The sequence below is a fragment of the Chiloscyllium punctatum genome, chromosome 9 (assembly GCF_047496795.1).
Source record: "Chiloscyllium punctatum isolate Juve2018m chromosome 9, sChiPun1.3, whole genome shotgun sequence".
Lineage (NCBI taxonomy): Eukaryota > Metazoa > Chordata > Chondrichthyes > Orectolobiformes > Hemiscylliidae > Chiloscyllium > Chiloscyllium punctatum.
The window spans coordinates 60573373-60591157 of NC_092747.1; the positions used below are offsets into that span (position 1 = coordinate 60573373).

The following is a 17785-nucleotide window of genomic DNA, read 5'->3' on the forward strand; positions in this document are numbered from 1 at the left end:
TGTGTCGAGTGTGAACAGTTCCATATGAAATTGGGACCAGTGCACTATGTACCAGAGTGACTTGGACTCTCCATCCTTAGGACGGAGTTTTCTCTCCGCATCTTGTTTATGCGCAATGGGGTGTGGACAATGCGGGTTTTGCCTGCCTCATCATTGATTGGGTGATAGTCCGTTTGTGGGCGTGTCCCTCCTGGGCAGTCCGGCGCACTGAATTGGCTGGCGGTCCGTTAGTGAGGTGGGGCTTGCTGTGCTGCTCGCTCGCTCTCATTGGCTGCGGATAGACGGAACCTTCTGGATGTGATGGGCCGCTCGCGCTGTCACCTGTGCCGTTGGAGTCGGAGATGGAGCTGGGATTGAGGCCAAAGAATCTCTGCTGATGCTGCGGACATTAGCAGCTCCCATTGCGGATATACTGGGCCTAGCGGTCGCCTTGCTGATAGTTCTCGACTTCGCGCATTGGACTCTAAACTTAATTTTTTTTTGTTTTCTTTCGCCCCAGTTGTTTCTCCCCAACTGTTGGATACGGCGTTTGGAGGTTAGATCGAGAGCCATGACATCGAACTGGCGTTAACTAAACTCCCCTGTCCCCAAGTCGGGGGCTGGCAGCTGTGTGGATCCTCCGCCTTTCTCATCTGCTCGGGAGTGAGTGTCAGGATTCTTGCAGATGTGCTCTGAAGGCTCCCGTCCGCTAACATTTTTTTTTGCAAAACCTCTTTTAATTGTGATTTCACCTTGAGACTAACTTCTGCATATTCATTGCAACTCCCAAAATGTCTTAATGCAGAATGGCGTTTGCTGGTTAAGTTAATATCTTAGGATATTTTGTTATATTTGCAAAATGATTAGAATCTAACTATTCTGCGTCAACGAATAATATTTTGTTGTCTTTAAACTACCATAACAGCAAATGATGAGTGATACCCGAGACTGCCATTAAACCAATGATCATTTTAAAATCCTGTTTTAGTAAACCTTTTTCTGGAGGTGTAAGGTCAAAATGATGTACAGCTTTGAATCATTGAAATTATATTAAAATTCTAGCAATGCTAGAATCAATGTTGTGGATTTACAATTCGTTAAACATGCACGTAGCTTTCCAATGGATGACTCTTAACTAAATTTTGTAACGCTAAAAGCTGCCCTGGACATTTTTATGTGCAGACTGCATTTTTCTGATCTTATTGTTGTAGAATGAGCACAGCAAGCTAAAACCATAATTCATTGTTATCATGTATTGAATTGTGACCTTAGCTGTTGTAGTTCGTGTATTACATGAAATCACGCACTGTCTCATGTTTAGTTACCCTTGGTGAGTAGCGATTACCCTCTTCAGAGATGATCTCTCATTTAGGACGTGGTTGAAATCTGTTTACTGTAAGCGCTGCTATCTCAAGTTCCTCACCTATCACTTTCATACATGCTGATGACTGGTTGTAACACAGTGAGTGGCTGTGCATTTAGCAGTTTACTGCTTTCACGACATTATCCTTACATTTCATTCAGATTCCTGTATTTTCGTGACTTTTTTTGTGTTGGATGGGTGTTTTTTGGTGACCCTTATGCATCTATGGGATATTTCAAAGAGGATTTATCTGGAATTGAAGTCTTAATTCCTGATCATCTGTTTAACTTCCTAAAGGATTTATCCTTTTATATATTACTGAACTAATCAAGCAAACTGATCAATCTGTGTACTCCTGTTCTCCATCTTAATTGTTACTGACTGGTTCCTTGTGCAAAAATTTGCTTACATCTGATTAGGCTTCTTTGCTTTTTTTGGCTTACATAGAGTCATAGAGATGTACAGTGTGGAAACAGACCTTTGGTCCAACTCGTCCATGCTGACCAGATATACTAAATAAATCTAGTCCCATTTGTCAACATTTGGCCCATATCCCTGTAAACCCTTTCACTTCATGTACCCATCATATGCCTCTTAAATGTTGTAATTGTACCAATCTCTACCACTTCCTCTGGTACCTCATTCATACATGCACTACCCTTTGCATGAAAAAGTTGCCCCTTAGGTCTGTTTTAAATCTGTCTTCTCCTCACCTTAAATCTGTGCCCTTTAGTTTTGGATTCCCCTATGCTGGGGTAAAGACTTTAACTGTTCACCTTATCCACGACCCTCATCATGTTATAAAGTTCTTTAAGGTCACCCCTCGTCCTCTGCCCAGGGAAAATGGACCCAGCCTTTTCAGCCCCTTCCTATAGTTCAAACCCTCCAATCCTGGCAATGTTTTCTGAACCCTTTCAAGTTTAACAACCTGTTTCCTATAGCAAAGGTACACAATTGAATGCAATATTCCACAAGTGGTTTAACCAATACCATGGACAACTGCAACATAACCACCCAATCCCTACACTCTGTGCACTGACCAATAAAGACAAGTGTACCAAATGCCTCCTTCACTAGCCTGTTTTCCTGTAACTCCACGTTCAAGGTACTATGAATTTGCAGTCCAAGATCTTTGTTCGGCAACTCTCCCCAGGACCTTGCTATTAAGTGTACAAGTCTTGCCCTGATTTGCCCTCCTAAAATGTAGCACCTCACATTTGTTTAGATTAAGCTCCATCTGCTGCCACTTGGCCTATCTGATTATGGTTCTGTTGTACTCTGAGGTAACCTTCTTTCCTGTCCACCACACCACCAATTTTGGTATCATTGCAAACTTAGTAACCAGAACTCCTATATTCACATCCAAATCTTCTTTATAAACGATGAAAAACACTGATCCTTGTGGCATGTCGCTGGTCACAGGCCTTCAGCCTGAAAAGCAACTGTCCACCACCACCCTCTGTCTCCTACCTTCGAGCCAATTTTTTTATTCAAATGGTTAGTTCTCCCTGTATTGTATGTGATCTAACCTTATTAACCATTTTACCATGTAAAACCTAGTCAAATGCCTTACTAAAGTTCATATCGACAACGTTTGCTGTTCTGCCTTCATCAATATTCTTTGTTACTTCTTCAAAGAAATTCAATCAAGTTAGTGAGATGTGATTTCATGCGCACAAAGCCATGTTAACTATCCCTAACCAGTCCTTGTCTTTCCAAATGAATGCTAATTCTGACCCTCAGAATCCCCTCCAACAACTTGCCCACCACTGATGTCAGGCTCACCGGTCTCTATTTCCCTGGCTTTTCCTTCCCGCCTTTCTTAAATAATGTTAGCCAACTTCCAGTCTTCTGACACCTCACCCGTGGCTATCGATGATACACATTTCTCAGCAAGGGATCTAGTAATCACAAAGGAAGGTGCTAATAGATGATGTGTGTGGAGGCGCAGGTGAATTTGTGGCGGATATGGAAGTATCCCTTGGGTCCTTGGAGGGAAGTAAGGGGGGAGGTGTGGGCCTAGGAACCCTCCAACCACAAGGGATGAACTCTGATTTCTACAGTTTCCTCATTTTCCCCCCCCACCTTGTCTCAGTCAAATCCCTCGAACTCAGCACCGCCTTCCTAACCTGCAATCTTCTTCCTGACCTCTCCGCCCCCACCCCACTCCGGCCTATCACCCTCACCTTGACCTCCTTCCACCTATCGCATTTCCAACGCCCCTGCCCCAAGTCCCTCCTCCCTACCTTTTATCTTAGCCTACTGGACACACTTTCCTCATTCCTGAAGAAGGGCTTATGCCCGAAACGTCGATCCTCCTGTTCCTTGGATGCTGCATGACCTGCTGCGCTTTTCCAGCAACACATTTTCAGATCTAGTAATCACATACCTAGCTTTCCACAAAGTTCTGGGATACACCCGATCCGGTCCAAGGGATTTATCCATCTTTATGCATTATAAGACATCCAGCAGCTCTTCCTCTGTCATGTAGACACTTTTCAAGGTATCGCTATTTATATCTCCACGTTCTGCAGTTTGCATATGCTTTTGTATAGTAAGCGCATGCAAGCTACTCATTTAGTTTGTTGCCCATCACCTGCAGTTTCACATATAGGTGGCCTTGCTGCTCTTTAAAGGACCCATTCTTTCCCTAGTTACTCTTTTGTCCTTTTGTTTTTCCAGTCAGAATCCTTCCAGGTTTCTCCTGGCATACCCATGTGTGATCAGGTGTTAACAACACAGTTTTCTCTTATATCGAGTTTTGTAAATTTACACTCCCACTTTCCCAACTTTATTGATTTCTGATCAATTATGGTTGATCCAATTCCAAGAATTCTACCGGCTGTTAATAATTTTCCGACAGGTCCACACAAACCACTTCAAATGACCAACTTAAATTTTTGAAAGTAAGACTTTTTTTCATAAGTTGTAAACTCATTTGCTTGAGTGCTGTTGTTTTCAGAAAATACATTTTTTTTTTGAAAAGTGCCTTGTTGAATCATTCCCTGATGTTGTTTTATTTTACCCAGAGGCTCCCAAACTTTTCCCCAATGGGCTAAAAACTTGTGAGTACTTAAAGTGTACAAGAGTGAAGGGGGACCTGAAAGACCTCGAACTGTGAAATGAACAGAGTCGTGAGTAAGTTTTATGGTATTATGCAAGACCTAGAGAAGAAATTGCAGGGCCCTGGCTGATATTTTTGCGTCATCATTAGCCAAGGGTGAGATCCTGGAAAACTGGATGGGAGCGAATGTTGTGCCCTTTTTCAAAAAGGGCTGCAGAGAAAATGCTGGGAACGATATACCAGTAAGTTTAACTTCTGTGGTAGGTCAAGTTACTTGAGAAGATTCTGAGGGATAAGGTATAGATGCATTTGGCAAAACAGGCTTTGATTAAGAGTAGTCAGTATGGCTTTGTGCATGGGAGATTATGCCTCACATTTGTCACTTGATGAAGTGACCAGCAAGATTGATGGGGGCAGGGTGGTAGAAGTAGTCTACCTGGCTTTCACTAAGGCCTTTGATAAGGTTCCACATGGTAGACTGCTCTGAAAGGTTAGATTGCATGGAATCCAGGGGGAGCTGGCGAATTGGATATGCAATTGGTTTGATAGTAGAAAGCAGAGGGTAACAGTGGAAAGATGCTTGTCAGACTGGAGGTCTGTGACGAGTGGTGTACTTGGGTCAGTGCTGGGCCCATTGCAGACTGCAATGGATGAGAATGTACAAGACATGGTTAGTAAGTTTGCAAATGACACTAAAAAGGCAGTATTGTGAACAGTGAGCAATGTTATCGGAAATTGCTGCAGGACCTTCTTCAACTGTGGAAAATGGCTGAGAAATGGCAAATTAAGTTTAACATAGATAAATAGAGGTTTATATAATGGAAAGTCAAATTAAGGTAGGAGTTTCATAGTGAATAGTAGGGTCTAATGGAACAGAGGGACTTTGGAGTTCATGTTTTAGTTCTCTGAAGGTGGAGAGACAGTTAGATAGGGCAGTGAACAAGGCTTTTGGCACACTGGCCTTCATCACTCAGTGCCCTGAGTATAGAAGTTGGGTAATTATGTTGCAGTTATACAGGATGTTGGTGAGGCCACAGTTGGAGTATTGTGTTCAGTTTTGGTTACCTTGCTATAGGAAGAATGTTATTAAACTAGAAAAAGTGCAGAATAAATTTACAAGTTGCTAGGATTCAATGGTTTGAGTTATAGGGAGAGGTTGGATAAGATCGGATTTCTAACTTTAGAATGTAGGAGACTGAGGGGGATATCATAAATGTGTACAAGATCATGAAAGGCACTGGTGAATGCACTTGGTCTTTTCCCCATGATGAGAATGCATCAGTTTAAGGTTAGATGGGAAAGAATAAAAGGAAGGTGAGGGGCAACCTTTTTACACAGAGTGTGGTGTGCATATGGAATAAGCTGCCATCAGAAGTGATTGAGGCGGGTACATGAACAACATTAAAAAGACATTGGGACAAATAGATGGATAGGAAAGGTTTAGAAGGATATGGGCCAAGTGCAGGGAAATGGGGTTAGCGTGGATGGACATTTTGGTCGGCATAGACCAAAATGAAGGGTCTGTCTCTATGCAGTAGGACTCTTGAGACTCTCTGACCTGATTCATTTACATATGTCCACAGTTTGAAAAAAGCTTTAAATCCTTGCATCTATCTTGTAGTTGTGGCTGCCATTGCTGCCTCAGAGCACTCAATCCAAAAATTTTAGGCTTATGATCATGGCTTGAAAAGCCAACATATTATTTCAAGATTCTGATAATGACAGTTCAGACCATGGTTTATATCACTAATTGAAGTCAGCTGTCAGTTTCAAGAATATTTTACGTTTTGTGTTGATCAAACATCCTGAAATGTTTTGTCTTAAAATAATGTTTAAAATCATGCTGTTTTTCATCAGGATTGTTGTAAAAACATTTTTGAACATGGAATTGTGAATTTTTAATTTCACCACTATTGTTGAATTGATTGAAAAAAATATATATTGAAAATGGTTGTGTTGTTTTATGAGCAACTTAGACTATCTGATTCAACCATACCTTTCTGCTCTCTATAAATTGTGACTACAGTGTACCAATGGATTTAATACTGAGTCAGAACAGAGTGCTTGGGCAACATGTCATGGCATCAGGGCAATTGATTTTTAAAATTTTCTTTGGTTTCCTGTTAAAGCTGTTTTTATTCCTTACATCTGTCAGGTCATCTGTTGTAACGTGGCTATGGAGGCTGATTTTTCATTTCCTCGGCTTCCAATATATAGTCAAAGACTTCCGTTGGGAGGCGCTGGTCTCCAAATTGGCCTTTGGCCTTTTTCCTTTGCCTGTGTTCTTGTTTTGAAAGAAATAATGCCAGTCCTTGAGATTGCTCCTCAGAATTTTATTTGTTCTGCACTTTATTCCAGTTTGTAGTGGACATGCCCGGTTTCTTTGTTTCGGAGACCTTAATCTTTATCTGAGCCTAACTCGTAGGCGGTGTTCAAGTTTAAGTTGCGAGTACCCGACCACCAAAGGGAATTTATCAATCAGATATACATAGTACATTCCCAATCCATTTGAGTGGCTCTGATAGAGTGCTTGAGTTGCGCATATCTCTGCTCTATGTACCTCTGTTCTGAGCACTTTGTCCTTCTATTTGTTTTCAATATGTCTTGTGTGAAAGCAGTTGAGCTGCATAATGCAAGTTGTACATGTCTTGCAGCCGTATAGAAGAGTATGTTTTGGCATAGCTTTGTACACAGCAGGTGTTAGCCCATTTTCTGCACAGTCTGTTGCTAGAGTATGCAGTTGCTGACCTGCTATCTCAAATCTGTTTACCACACTGTCGGTGTTTCTGAAGATTGTGCTCCTCAAGTGGATGAAGTTTTCAACATTTTTTTTCAGGTTGTAGTAGATGGATCATTACTTAGAATTTGGTAGTTGGTAAAGTATCTCTGAATTCCTTAATTGATGGGTATGACATCCATCAGCCATTTTTTGGAAAAACAGTCCATGATCATTTGAAGGAGATACTGTGGATGACACGGGATCAGAGTTGTAGGTCAACAGCAATTCCCTTGTCTAAATCCTGGAATTCTTTTCCTAAAGCACTGTTGATATACCTACACCACAGCAGTTCATCTATCATCATCTGATGGGCAATTAGGAATGGGCAATAAATACAAGCCACCACATCTTGTGAATGAAAAAGTGTTTTTTAAAAAGAAATGACTGGAAATTGGTTGAAAATTTCAGTTTCTCAGTTTGGAGGGGTTGCCAACTGTTCCGAATTGAATAGATATTCTCTCAATGTTTCTATTTAATATCTCGGAAAGCATGCCAGCATAGAATTCTGAAAAAAAATCAGCTGTGACAGAACCCTGCTTCACAGTATTTCTGACAAAGGGATTGGTGGATTCACCCAGTCAGTGACTCTGGCTGCAATTCCATTGTAAAAGTGCTGTATCAGATTTGCATCTTGATCACGGTATTCAAGTTCGGCTAAAACTTTCCACAGGCCTCTGTTTACTGTATCAAAGGCCTTTGTCAGGTCAACAAAGGCACAATGGAGTCCCATCTGTTGTGCGTGGCATATGCGTAAGGATAAAGTTCATGTCGCACGTGCTTTTGCCTTTATTGAACCCACTTGATCTTTCTGGTAGTATACATTTTCCTATATGGTTTTGGTTTTTTTTCTGTGTACATTTTGTTCTGATTTTGGAAACCATGTAACTTTTTTCAGTGTGTGTGTGTGTGTGTGTGTGTGTAAATACTGATTTGGAACATAGAACAGTACAGCACAGAACAGGCCCTTCAGCCCACGATGTTGTGCTGACCATTGATCCTCATATAAGATAAACCTCAAATTTCTGTGACCATATGCATGTCCAGCAGTCTCTTAAAGATCCCCAATGACCTTGCTTCCACAACTGCTGCTGGCAACGCATTCCATGCTCTCTCAACTCTCTGCTTAAAGAACCTGCCTCTGACATCCCCTCATCCTTTCCGCCAAAAAGCTTAAAACTATGACCCCTCGTGTTAACAATTTCTGCCCTGCTCTGGCTATCAACTCTATCTATGCCTCTCATTATCTTGTACACCTCAATTAGGTCCCCTCTCTTCCTCCTTTTTTTCCAGTGAAAAAAGTCTGAGCTCAGTCAACCTCTCTTCATAAGATAAGCCCTCCATTCCAGGCAGCATCTTGGTAAACCTCCTCTGAACCCTCTTCAAAGCATCCACATCTTTCCTATAATAGGGCGACCAGAACTGGACACAGTATTCCAAGTGTAGTCTAACCAAAGTTTTATAGAGCTGCAACAAGATCTTACGGCTTTTAAACTCAATCCCCCTGTTAATGAAAGCCAAAACACCATATGCTTTCTTGACAACCCTGTCCACCTGGGTGGCAATTTTAAGGGATCTATGTACCTGCACACCAAGATCCCGCTGTTCCTCCACACTCCCAAGAATCCTGTCTTTAATCCTGTACTCAACTTTCAAATTCGACCTTCCAAAATGCATCACTTCGCATTTATTCAGGTTGAACTCCATCTGCCACCTCTCAGCCCATCTCTGCATCCTGTCAATGTCACGCTGCAGCCTACAACAGTCCTCTTTACTGACAACAACACCTCCAACCTTAGATATATTCTCAGTTATGGTACATGTTCAGTTAAAAACATTTTGTTTTGAAATAATAGCTCGATATAGATTATATATTAGGCCAGGTGGTCCCAGCTAGAAACCAAATCATCTAATTCAAGTAGAAACACTTTATGCATTTTTCTTGAAGCTCTTCGAGAGTTTGAAACCTAGTCACTTTTTATTCATGCTAGTCAGTATATTTTTGACAAGTATTTCGGCCACCAATCAAAGCTCTGTAGATCAGAGGTGCTCCTTGGATTGCCAGCAATAAACTGCTACTTTAATGCTAATATTGAGCTATTTTATTTTTGGTTCTGGTTGTATTGCAATTCAATGGATCTGATTATTTTTAGGTTCTCCAAGCAGATAGGTAAGCAAAGCATTTACAACAAGTATTATGATGTTCCAGTTGTTCACTTGTGGTTTTATTTCACAAGCTTTTATTTTGAACAACATTATGAAAAGTATCCACAGCTTCCAACCTCATAGTCCGGGAACCCCGCACTGCCCGGTTCTACCTCCTTCCCAAGATCCACAAGCCTGACCACCCTGGCCGACCCATTGTCTCAGCATGCTCCTGCCCCACTGAACTCATCTCTACCTACCTTGACACTGTCCTATCCCCCCTCGTCCAGGAACTCCCCACATACGTTCGAGACACCACCCACGCCCTCCACCTCCTCCAAGACTTCCGTTTCCCTGGCCCCCAATGCCTTATCTTCACCATGGATATCCAATCCCTCTACACCTCCATTCGCCATGACCAGGGCCTCCAAGCCCTCCGTTTTTTCCTCTCCAGACGTCCCCAACAGTACCCTTCCACTGACACACTCATTCGTTTGGCCGAACTGGTCCTCACCCTTAACAATTTCTCCTTTGAATCCTCCCACTTCCTCCAGACCAAAGGCGTAGCCATGGGCACACGTACGGGCCCCAGCTATGCCTGTCTCTTTGTTGGCTATGTAGAACAGTTGATCTTCCGTAATTACACCGGCACCACTCCCCACCTCTTCCTCCGCTACATTGATGACTGCATTGGCGCCACCTCGTGCTCCCGCGAGGAGGTTGAGCAATTCATCAACTTCACCAACACATTCCACCCTGACCTTAAATTTACCTGGACTATCTCTGACACCTCGCTCCCCTTCCTGGACCTCTCCATCTCCATTAGTGACGACCGACTTGACACTGACATTTTTTACAAACCCACCGACTCCCATAGCTACCTGGATTACACCTCTTCCCACCCTATCTCTTGCAAAAATGCCATCCCGTATTCCCAATTCCTCCGCCTCTGCCGGATCTGCTCCCAGGAGGACCAGTTCCACCATAGGACACACCAGATGGCCTCCTTCTTTAGAGACCGCAATTTCCCTTCCCACGTGGTTAAAGATGCCCTCCAACTCATCTCGTCCACATCCCGCACCTCCGCCCTCAGACCCCACCCCTCCAACCGTAACAAGGACCGAACGCCCCTGGTGCTCACCTTCCACCCTACAAACCTTCGCATCAACCAAATCATCCACCGACATTTCCGCCACCTCCAAAAAGACCCCACCACCGGGGATATATTTCCCTCCCCACCCCTTTCCGCCTTCCGCAAAGACCGTTCCCTCCGTGACTACCTGGTCAGGTCCACACCCCCCTACGACCCACCCTCCCATTCTGGCACTTTCCCCTGCCACCGCAGGAACTGTAAAACCTGTGCCCACACCTCCTCCCTCACCTCTATCCAAGGCCCTAAAGGAGCCTTCCACATCCATCAAAGTTTCACCTGCACATCCACCAATATCATTTATTGTATCCGTTGCTCCCGATGCGGTCTCCTCTACACTGGGGAGACTAGGCGCCTCCTAGCAGAGCGCTTTAGGGAACATCTCCGAGACACCCGTACCAATCAACCAAACCGCCCCGTGGCCCAACATTTCAACTCCCCGTCCCACTCTGCCGAGGACATGGAGGTCCTGGGCCTCCTTCACCGCCGCTCCCTCACCACCAGACGCCTGGAGGAAGAACGCCTCATCTTCCGCCTCGGAACACTTCAACCCCAGGGCATCAATGTGGACTTCAACAGCTTCCTCATTTCCCCTTCCCCCACCTCATCCTAGTTTCAAACTTCCAGCTCAGTTACTGCCTCCTTGACTTGTCCGACCTGCTTATCTTCTTTTCCACCTATCCACTCCACCCTCTCCTCCTTGACCTATCACCTTCATCTCCTCCCCCACTCACTCATTGTACTCTATGCTACTCTCTCCCCACCCCCACCCTCCTCTAGCTTATCTCTCCATGCTTCAGGCTCACTGCCTTTATTCCTGATGAAGGGCTTTTGCCCGAAACGTTGATTTCGCTGCTCGTTGGATGCTGCCTGAACTGCTGTGCTCTTCCAGCACCACTGATCCAGTATTTGATTTTCAGCATCTGCAGTCATTGTTTTTACCTTATGAAAAGTATCGTTTGTTCTTAATTCCAACTGTTGTAGGTATGCTAAGGCCTATTGCTGGAGTGTTTAATATATTCATTACACTCACTGTGCCATGCCTTTGATTAGGGTGAGGCATTTGATTAGTAGTGGGATAACACAGAAAAATATGCTTGGGTATTGCGTCAAGTTGACCTTCATGGTTTCCACAGCTTATCTTTATATTTCAACCAGTTCTACCTTCCTCAATCTAGCTGGAACCTCTGGGTGTAATCACGATGAATGGTTATAGATCAGCAATGATCAACTATTGCCATATCAAAACTCCTGTTGCCTCGTTTATGCAGCAGGTGTTGGCTGTTTTGCTGCCCACATCATCTTCATTAAGTCCACACAGAATATAGGAGCAGAAGTCAGCTGTTCAGCCCATAGCATCTGCTCTGCCATTGACTGAGATAATGGCTGATCTGAAAATCTTCACTCCACTTTCCTTCATTTTTCCTTTTCAATTATTGTCATTTACTATAAAACCAAAGATGTGCAGGTTAGGTGAATTGGCAATACTAAATTGCCCAGCATCTTCAGGGATGTGTAGGTCAGGTGCATTAGTCAGGGGTAAATATATAATAATAGGGTTGGGGAATGGGTCTGAGTGGGTTACTCTTTGGAGATTCGGTGTGGACTTGTGGGGCTGAAGGGCCTGTTTCCACACTGTAGGGATTCTGTGAATCTATTCTGTCATCCTATAGGCTCTCCTTCAACTTAATCCTATGATATAATCCTGTAAAATCCCAAAGGCTTACCTATTGTCTGAATGAATGTTAGCCTGCTAAATGCAGTAGCACATGTGTGCTAACTTTGTGCAGCATTTCAATTTGTTTTTTTTTCTCTCCATCATACTTGATGTGGATGGCTACTATCTATCTGTGGTTTTGTCCATTCACAGTTTATCTTGTTCAATAACATTCTGTAACAGAAATTGTTGATAATTCTTAGTTACAAACACTTAGACACAAATGGTTTAACAACCATGTCAAATGAACTTAAAGATTCCACAATTCTCTTTCCTGAAACTGCATCTTGCACCCGAATCATGGGTATTTCTTAGTATTTTAATTAATTGTCCCATGTTCTCAAACCAAAACACATTTTACTGTTTGTATCTTCTCATGATTCTTAGAAATTATCTTTATGATATTCTTAACTCTGTTTGATCTCAAGCTCTAACATTTGTTTCATGTTCATGTTTTATGATTAGGTATCTGAAGTTTTCCATAGTAATTTGTTTTAGACATTTTACGTCACAAAAATATTTCAGATTCAAACCAACAGGTTCTCTTTTTAATAGTTCTTAAGAACTTGTTTTCCTTCAAACTACTTCTATGTTGCTCATTCTTGCTCTTAATTGAACATTTTAGGCTTAACCAACTTCAACCGATGCAACTTCTTTAGCTCTGCTCTCCCCTTTTTCAATTCTTGAAAGGATGCAACCATTTTAGCTAAGTCCTTGGTAAAGGATTTTACAATAATTATACAATCATATAATCTATCTCTTACATCCTCAGGCCTTGGCAGTTTCTACATTGCCTCCTTTCAAATGCAGCAAAGTTCCCATTGTTTTATTTGAGTTGACTTTAAACTTCATTGCTTCTAGAATATCCAGTAAAGTTCTGTGTGTTCCTTAACAGTTCCCAAGGTAAGCAGATGATCATCAATGTATTGGATTACTGTGGTGATTTGTAAACCTCAAGTAATTTCCCCTTTTTGAGTCCCAGCTTTGGTTATTTTAAACTGTGCTTCTTGGATCAGAGACTCAAGTAATTTAGTTTAGCATTCTCCCATTATTAAATGCCTGGTCTCAGAAGATTGCACATGGCCTGACTGGTCAAGGCCAAGTCTGTAAAAGGCAAAGTCTTTAATCCAGGTTGGATGTCTGTAAAACACAAAAACACACATCTAGCAGTATTGGGTGGATGTTGGAACAAAAAGAAAACTGTTAGCAGAAATAATTAACACTGCACTGGTCTGACAAGGGGATGTGAGGTTGGGGACATGTTGTAATTTTATTTCATTTTAAAAGATGACCAAAATCTTCTGAGAATCTCAAATAGACTCTTCAAATACGATAGTACGTTCTTTTTGGTTTTATCATACATTTCAGTTGTCTTTAGTTGCCTTTCAAATTGTCTGCCAAAATGCAGCTTATCTCTATTTTGGAAACAATTTAAGCTTGTACAACATGAAAAAGTTATTTTTCAAATTAAAATTTCAATGTACAGTTCACACAGTTTCCAAATAGTTGTCCAAACTTTTGAAATTCTTTGTGAACAATACCCAAAAATTCATTGAGTCCTATTTAATTATAGGGTGAGTTACAATCTTGCACTTCAGTGCAGTGAGTGGTTGTGATCCATGTTTGGTATGCTTTTACTCTCTCCTTTTTTTTAGCTGTTTCTACTTTATTTTCGTCTATGTTTGCTGCAGCCACTGACTCGTAGTTTCTTCTTATTAACTAATCTGAACAGGTGCAAAAGTCCTCCTCATTATTTTTCATCTGATCCATCCATCAACCGTTTTGTTCTCTGGGGGTTTAACTGACCTTTGAGCCTTCTCAATCACTTCTGACTGCTGTTCTGCTGTAAATTGGTAATGAAACCCTCTGAATCCCACCTGAACAAAATAGCTTCTCCCTGTTGCATTAATCTGATTTCACCTGACTGTGATATGAATCATATATTTCCCCTACCTGCGTGGCATTTTCCCAACCATAGGCTTTTAACCTCACCTCAGCAGCCTCTAACACGAGTATTTATTCATAGAGTCAGAGATGCACAGCTTGGAAACAGACCCTTCGATCCAACTCGTCTATGCTGACCAGACATCCCAATCCAATCTAGTCCCACCTTCCAGTACCAGGCCCATATCCCTTCAAACCCTTCCTATTCATATACCCATCTAACTGCCTCTTACCACCCTCTGCGTGAAAAGGTTGCCCCCTAGGTGTCTCTTATATTTTCTCCCTCTCACCCTAAACCTATGCCCTCTAATTCTGGACTCCTCGACACCAGGGAAAAGACTTTGCCTATTTACCCGATCCATGCCCCTCATAATTTTGTAAATCTCTATAAGGTCACCCCTTAGCCTCCGACGTTCCAGGGAAAACAGCCCCAGCCTGTTCATTCTCTCCCTTTAGCTCAAATCCTCCAACCCTGGAAGCATCCTTGTAAATCTTTTCTGAACCCTTTCATGTTTCACAACATCTTTATGATAGGAAAGAGACCAGAATTGCAGGCAATATTCCAACAGTGGCCTAACCAATGTCTTGTACTGCTGCAACATGACCTCCCAACTCCTGTACTCCATACTCTGACCAATAAAGGAAAGCATACCAAACGCCGCCTTCACTATCCTATCTACCTGCGACTCCACTTTCAAGGAGCTATGAACCTGCACTCCAAGGTCTCTTTGTTCAGCAACACTCCCTAGGACCTTACCATTAAGCGTAGAAGTCCTGCTAAGATTTGCTTTCCCAAAATGCAGCACCTTGCATTTATCTGAATTAAACTCCATCTGCCACTTCTCAGCCCATTGGCCCATCTGATCCAGATTCTGTTGTAATCTGAGGTAACCCTCTTCGCTGTCCACTACACCTCCAATTTTGGTGTCATCTGCAAACTTACTAACTGTACCTCTTATGCTTGCATCCAAATCATTTATGTAAATGACAAAAAGTAGAGGACCCAGCACCGATTCTTGTGGAACTCCACTGGTCACAGGCCTCCAGTCTGAAAAACAACCTTCCACCATCACCCTCTGTCTTCTACCTTTGAGCCAGTTCTGTATCCAAATGGCTAGTTCTCCCTTTATTCCATGAGATCTAACCTTGCTAATCAGTGACCCATGGGGAACCTTGTCAAACGCCTTGCTGAAGTCCATATAGATCACATCTACGGCTTTGCCCTCATCAATCCTCTTTGTTACTTCAAAGAATTCAATCAAGTTTGTGAAACATGATTTCCCACGCACAAAGCTATGTTGACTATCCCTAACCAGTCCTTGCCTTTCGAAATACATGTACATCCTGTCCCTCAGGATTCCCTCCAACAACTTGCTCACCACTGACGTCAGGCTCACTGATATAGTCCCTGTCTTGTCCTGACCACCCTCCTTAAACAGTGGCATCACCTAACCAAACTCCAGTCTTCTGGCACCTCACCTGTGACTATTGATGATACAAATATCTCAGCAAGAGGCCCAGCAATCACTTCTCTAGCTTCCTAGAGTTCTAGGGTACACCTGATCAGGTCCTGGAGATTTATCCACTTCCTCTATAATATGGGTATTTTTTTAAGATGTCACCATCTGTTTCCCTACCTTCTATATCTTCCATATCCTTTTCCATGGTAAATACTGATGCAGAATACTCATTTAGTATCTCCCCCATTTACTGCAGCTCCACACAAAGGCCGCCTTGCTGATCTTTGAGGGGCCCTATTCTTCGTAGTTACCCTTTTCCCCTTAATGTATTTGTAAAAACTCTTTGGATTCTCCTTAATTCTATTTGCCAAAGCTATCTCATGTCCCCTTTTTTGCCCTCCTGATTAAGTACTTCCTGTATACTCTTCTAAGCGTTCACACAATCTATCCTGTCTATACCTGACATATGCTTCCTTCTTTTTCTTAACTAAACCCTAAATTTCTTTCGTCACCCAGCAATCCCTATACCTACCAGCCTTTCCTTTCACCATAACAGGAATATACTTTCTCTGGATTTTTAAAATCTCATTTCTGAAGGCTTCCCATTTTCCAGCCGTCCCTTTACCTGCGAACATCTGCCCCCAATCAGCTTTCGAAAGTTCTTGCCTCAAACTGCCAAAATTAGCCTTTCTCCAATTTAGAACTTCAACTTTTAGATCTGGTCTATCCTTTTTCATCATTATTTAAAATCTAATAGAATTATGGTCGCTGGCCCCAAAGTGCTCCCCCACTGACACCTCCGTCACCTGCCTTGCCTTATTTCCCAAGAGTAGGTCAAGTTCTGCACCTTTTCTAGTAAGTACGTGCACTTACGGAATCAGAAAATTGTATTGTACACATTTAACAAATTGCTCTCCATCGAAATCCTTAACACTATGGCAGTCCCAGTCAATGTTTGGAAAGTTAAAATCCCCTACCATAACCATCCTACTATTCTTACAGATAGCTGAGATGTTCTTACAAGTTTGTTTCTCAATTTCCCTCTGACTATTTGGGAGTCTATAATACAATCCCAATAAGGTGATCATCCCTTTCTTATTTCTCAGTTCCACCCAAAACATTTCCCTAGATGTATTTCCGGGATAGCTGAAATGCTATCCCTTATCAAAAATGCCACCCACCGCCCCCCTTCCTCTCTTGCCTCCCTTTCTATCCTTCCTGTAGCATTTGTATCCTGGAACGTTAAGCTGCCAGTTCTGCCCATTCCTGAGCCATGTTTCTGTAATTGCTATGATATCCCAGTCCCATGTTCCTAACCATGCCCTAACTTCCCTGTTAGGCCCCTTGCATTGAAATAAATGCAGTTTAATTTATTAGTCCTACCTTGTCCCTGCCTGCCCTGACTGTTTGTTTGACTCACTTCTGTTCTCAACTGTACCAGTCTCAGATTGATCTCTTTGCTCACTATCTCCCTGGGTCCCACTCCCCCAACTTACTAGTTTAAATCCTCCCGAGCAGCTATCGCAAATTTCCCTGCCAGTATATTAGTCCCTTTCCAATTTAAGTGCAATCTGTCCTTGTACAGGTCACTTCTACCCCAAAAGAGATTCCAGTGATCCAAAAATGTTAATCCTTCCCCCATTCACCAGCTCCTCAGCCATGCATTCATCTGCTCTATCCTCCTATTCCTGCCCTCACTAGCTCGTAGCACCAGGAGTAATCCGGATATTACTACTCTCGAGGCTCTCCTTTTTAAATTTCTGTCTAGCTCTCTGTAATCTCCCTTCAGAATCTCAACCTTTTCCCTTCCTATGTCGTTGGTTCCATATTCACCAGCCTATACTGTTCTATCTTCCTGATCAGTGCAGCTCCTGCCTCACTTTTCCACTACGAGACCTTGAGGGGTCTTACCTATTTGCATGGCACTTTGGTTTTCTCACTTAACCCTTCCCTGCTCTGCCAGCATGATTTTGCCCTTTCATGTCAAGCTAGTCATACTGAATGCTCCCTCAAATTATTTGCATATCATCTACATCTGTCTGGTTTAATTCTTTTGGTCTAACTATAGGTGCTAAATTAAAAGATGCTTACTCGAATGCAGTGCCCTCCTGGGGGTGTGATGCATGATCCCGCTGACTGTGTAGGGGTACTTGACAAAGTGATAGAGGAACTCGGGAGAACAGTTTA

General features: G+C 42.6%; 1 protein-coding gene across 3 annotated transcripts in view; it reads left to right on the plus strand.

The window, feature by feature from the left end:
* Positions 1 to 232: 232 nt before the first annotated feature.
* The window catches only part of LOC140481459 (ubiquitin carboxyl-terminal hydrolase 35-like), a 105304-nt gene continuing 87751 nt past the window's right edge, over positions 233 to 17785 (plus strand). For 2 of the 3 annotated variants that reach the window (XM_072577660.1, XM_072577662.1), the window contains exon 1: positions 233 to 642. Coding sequence is in view for 1 of the 3 variants with exons in the window: in XM_072577661.1 (XP_072433762.1) it covers positions 4465 to 4480 (16 nt within the window). In the remaining 2 variants the exon portion in view is untranslated. Of the gene's footprint in view, positions 643 to 4371; positions 4481 to 17785 lie in introns of all 3 variants that reach the window. The other variant, XM_072577661.1, reaches the window with a different exon arrangement.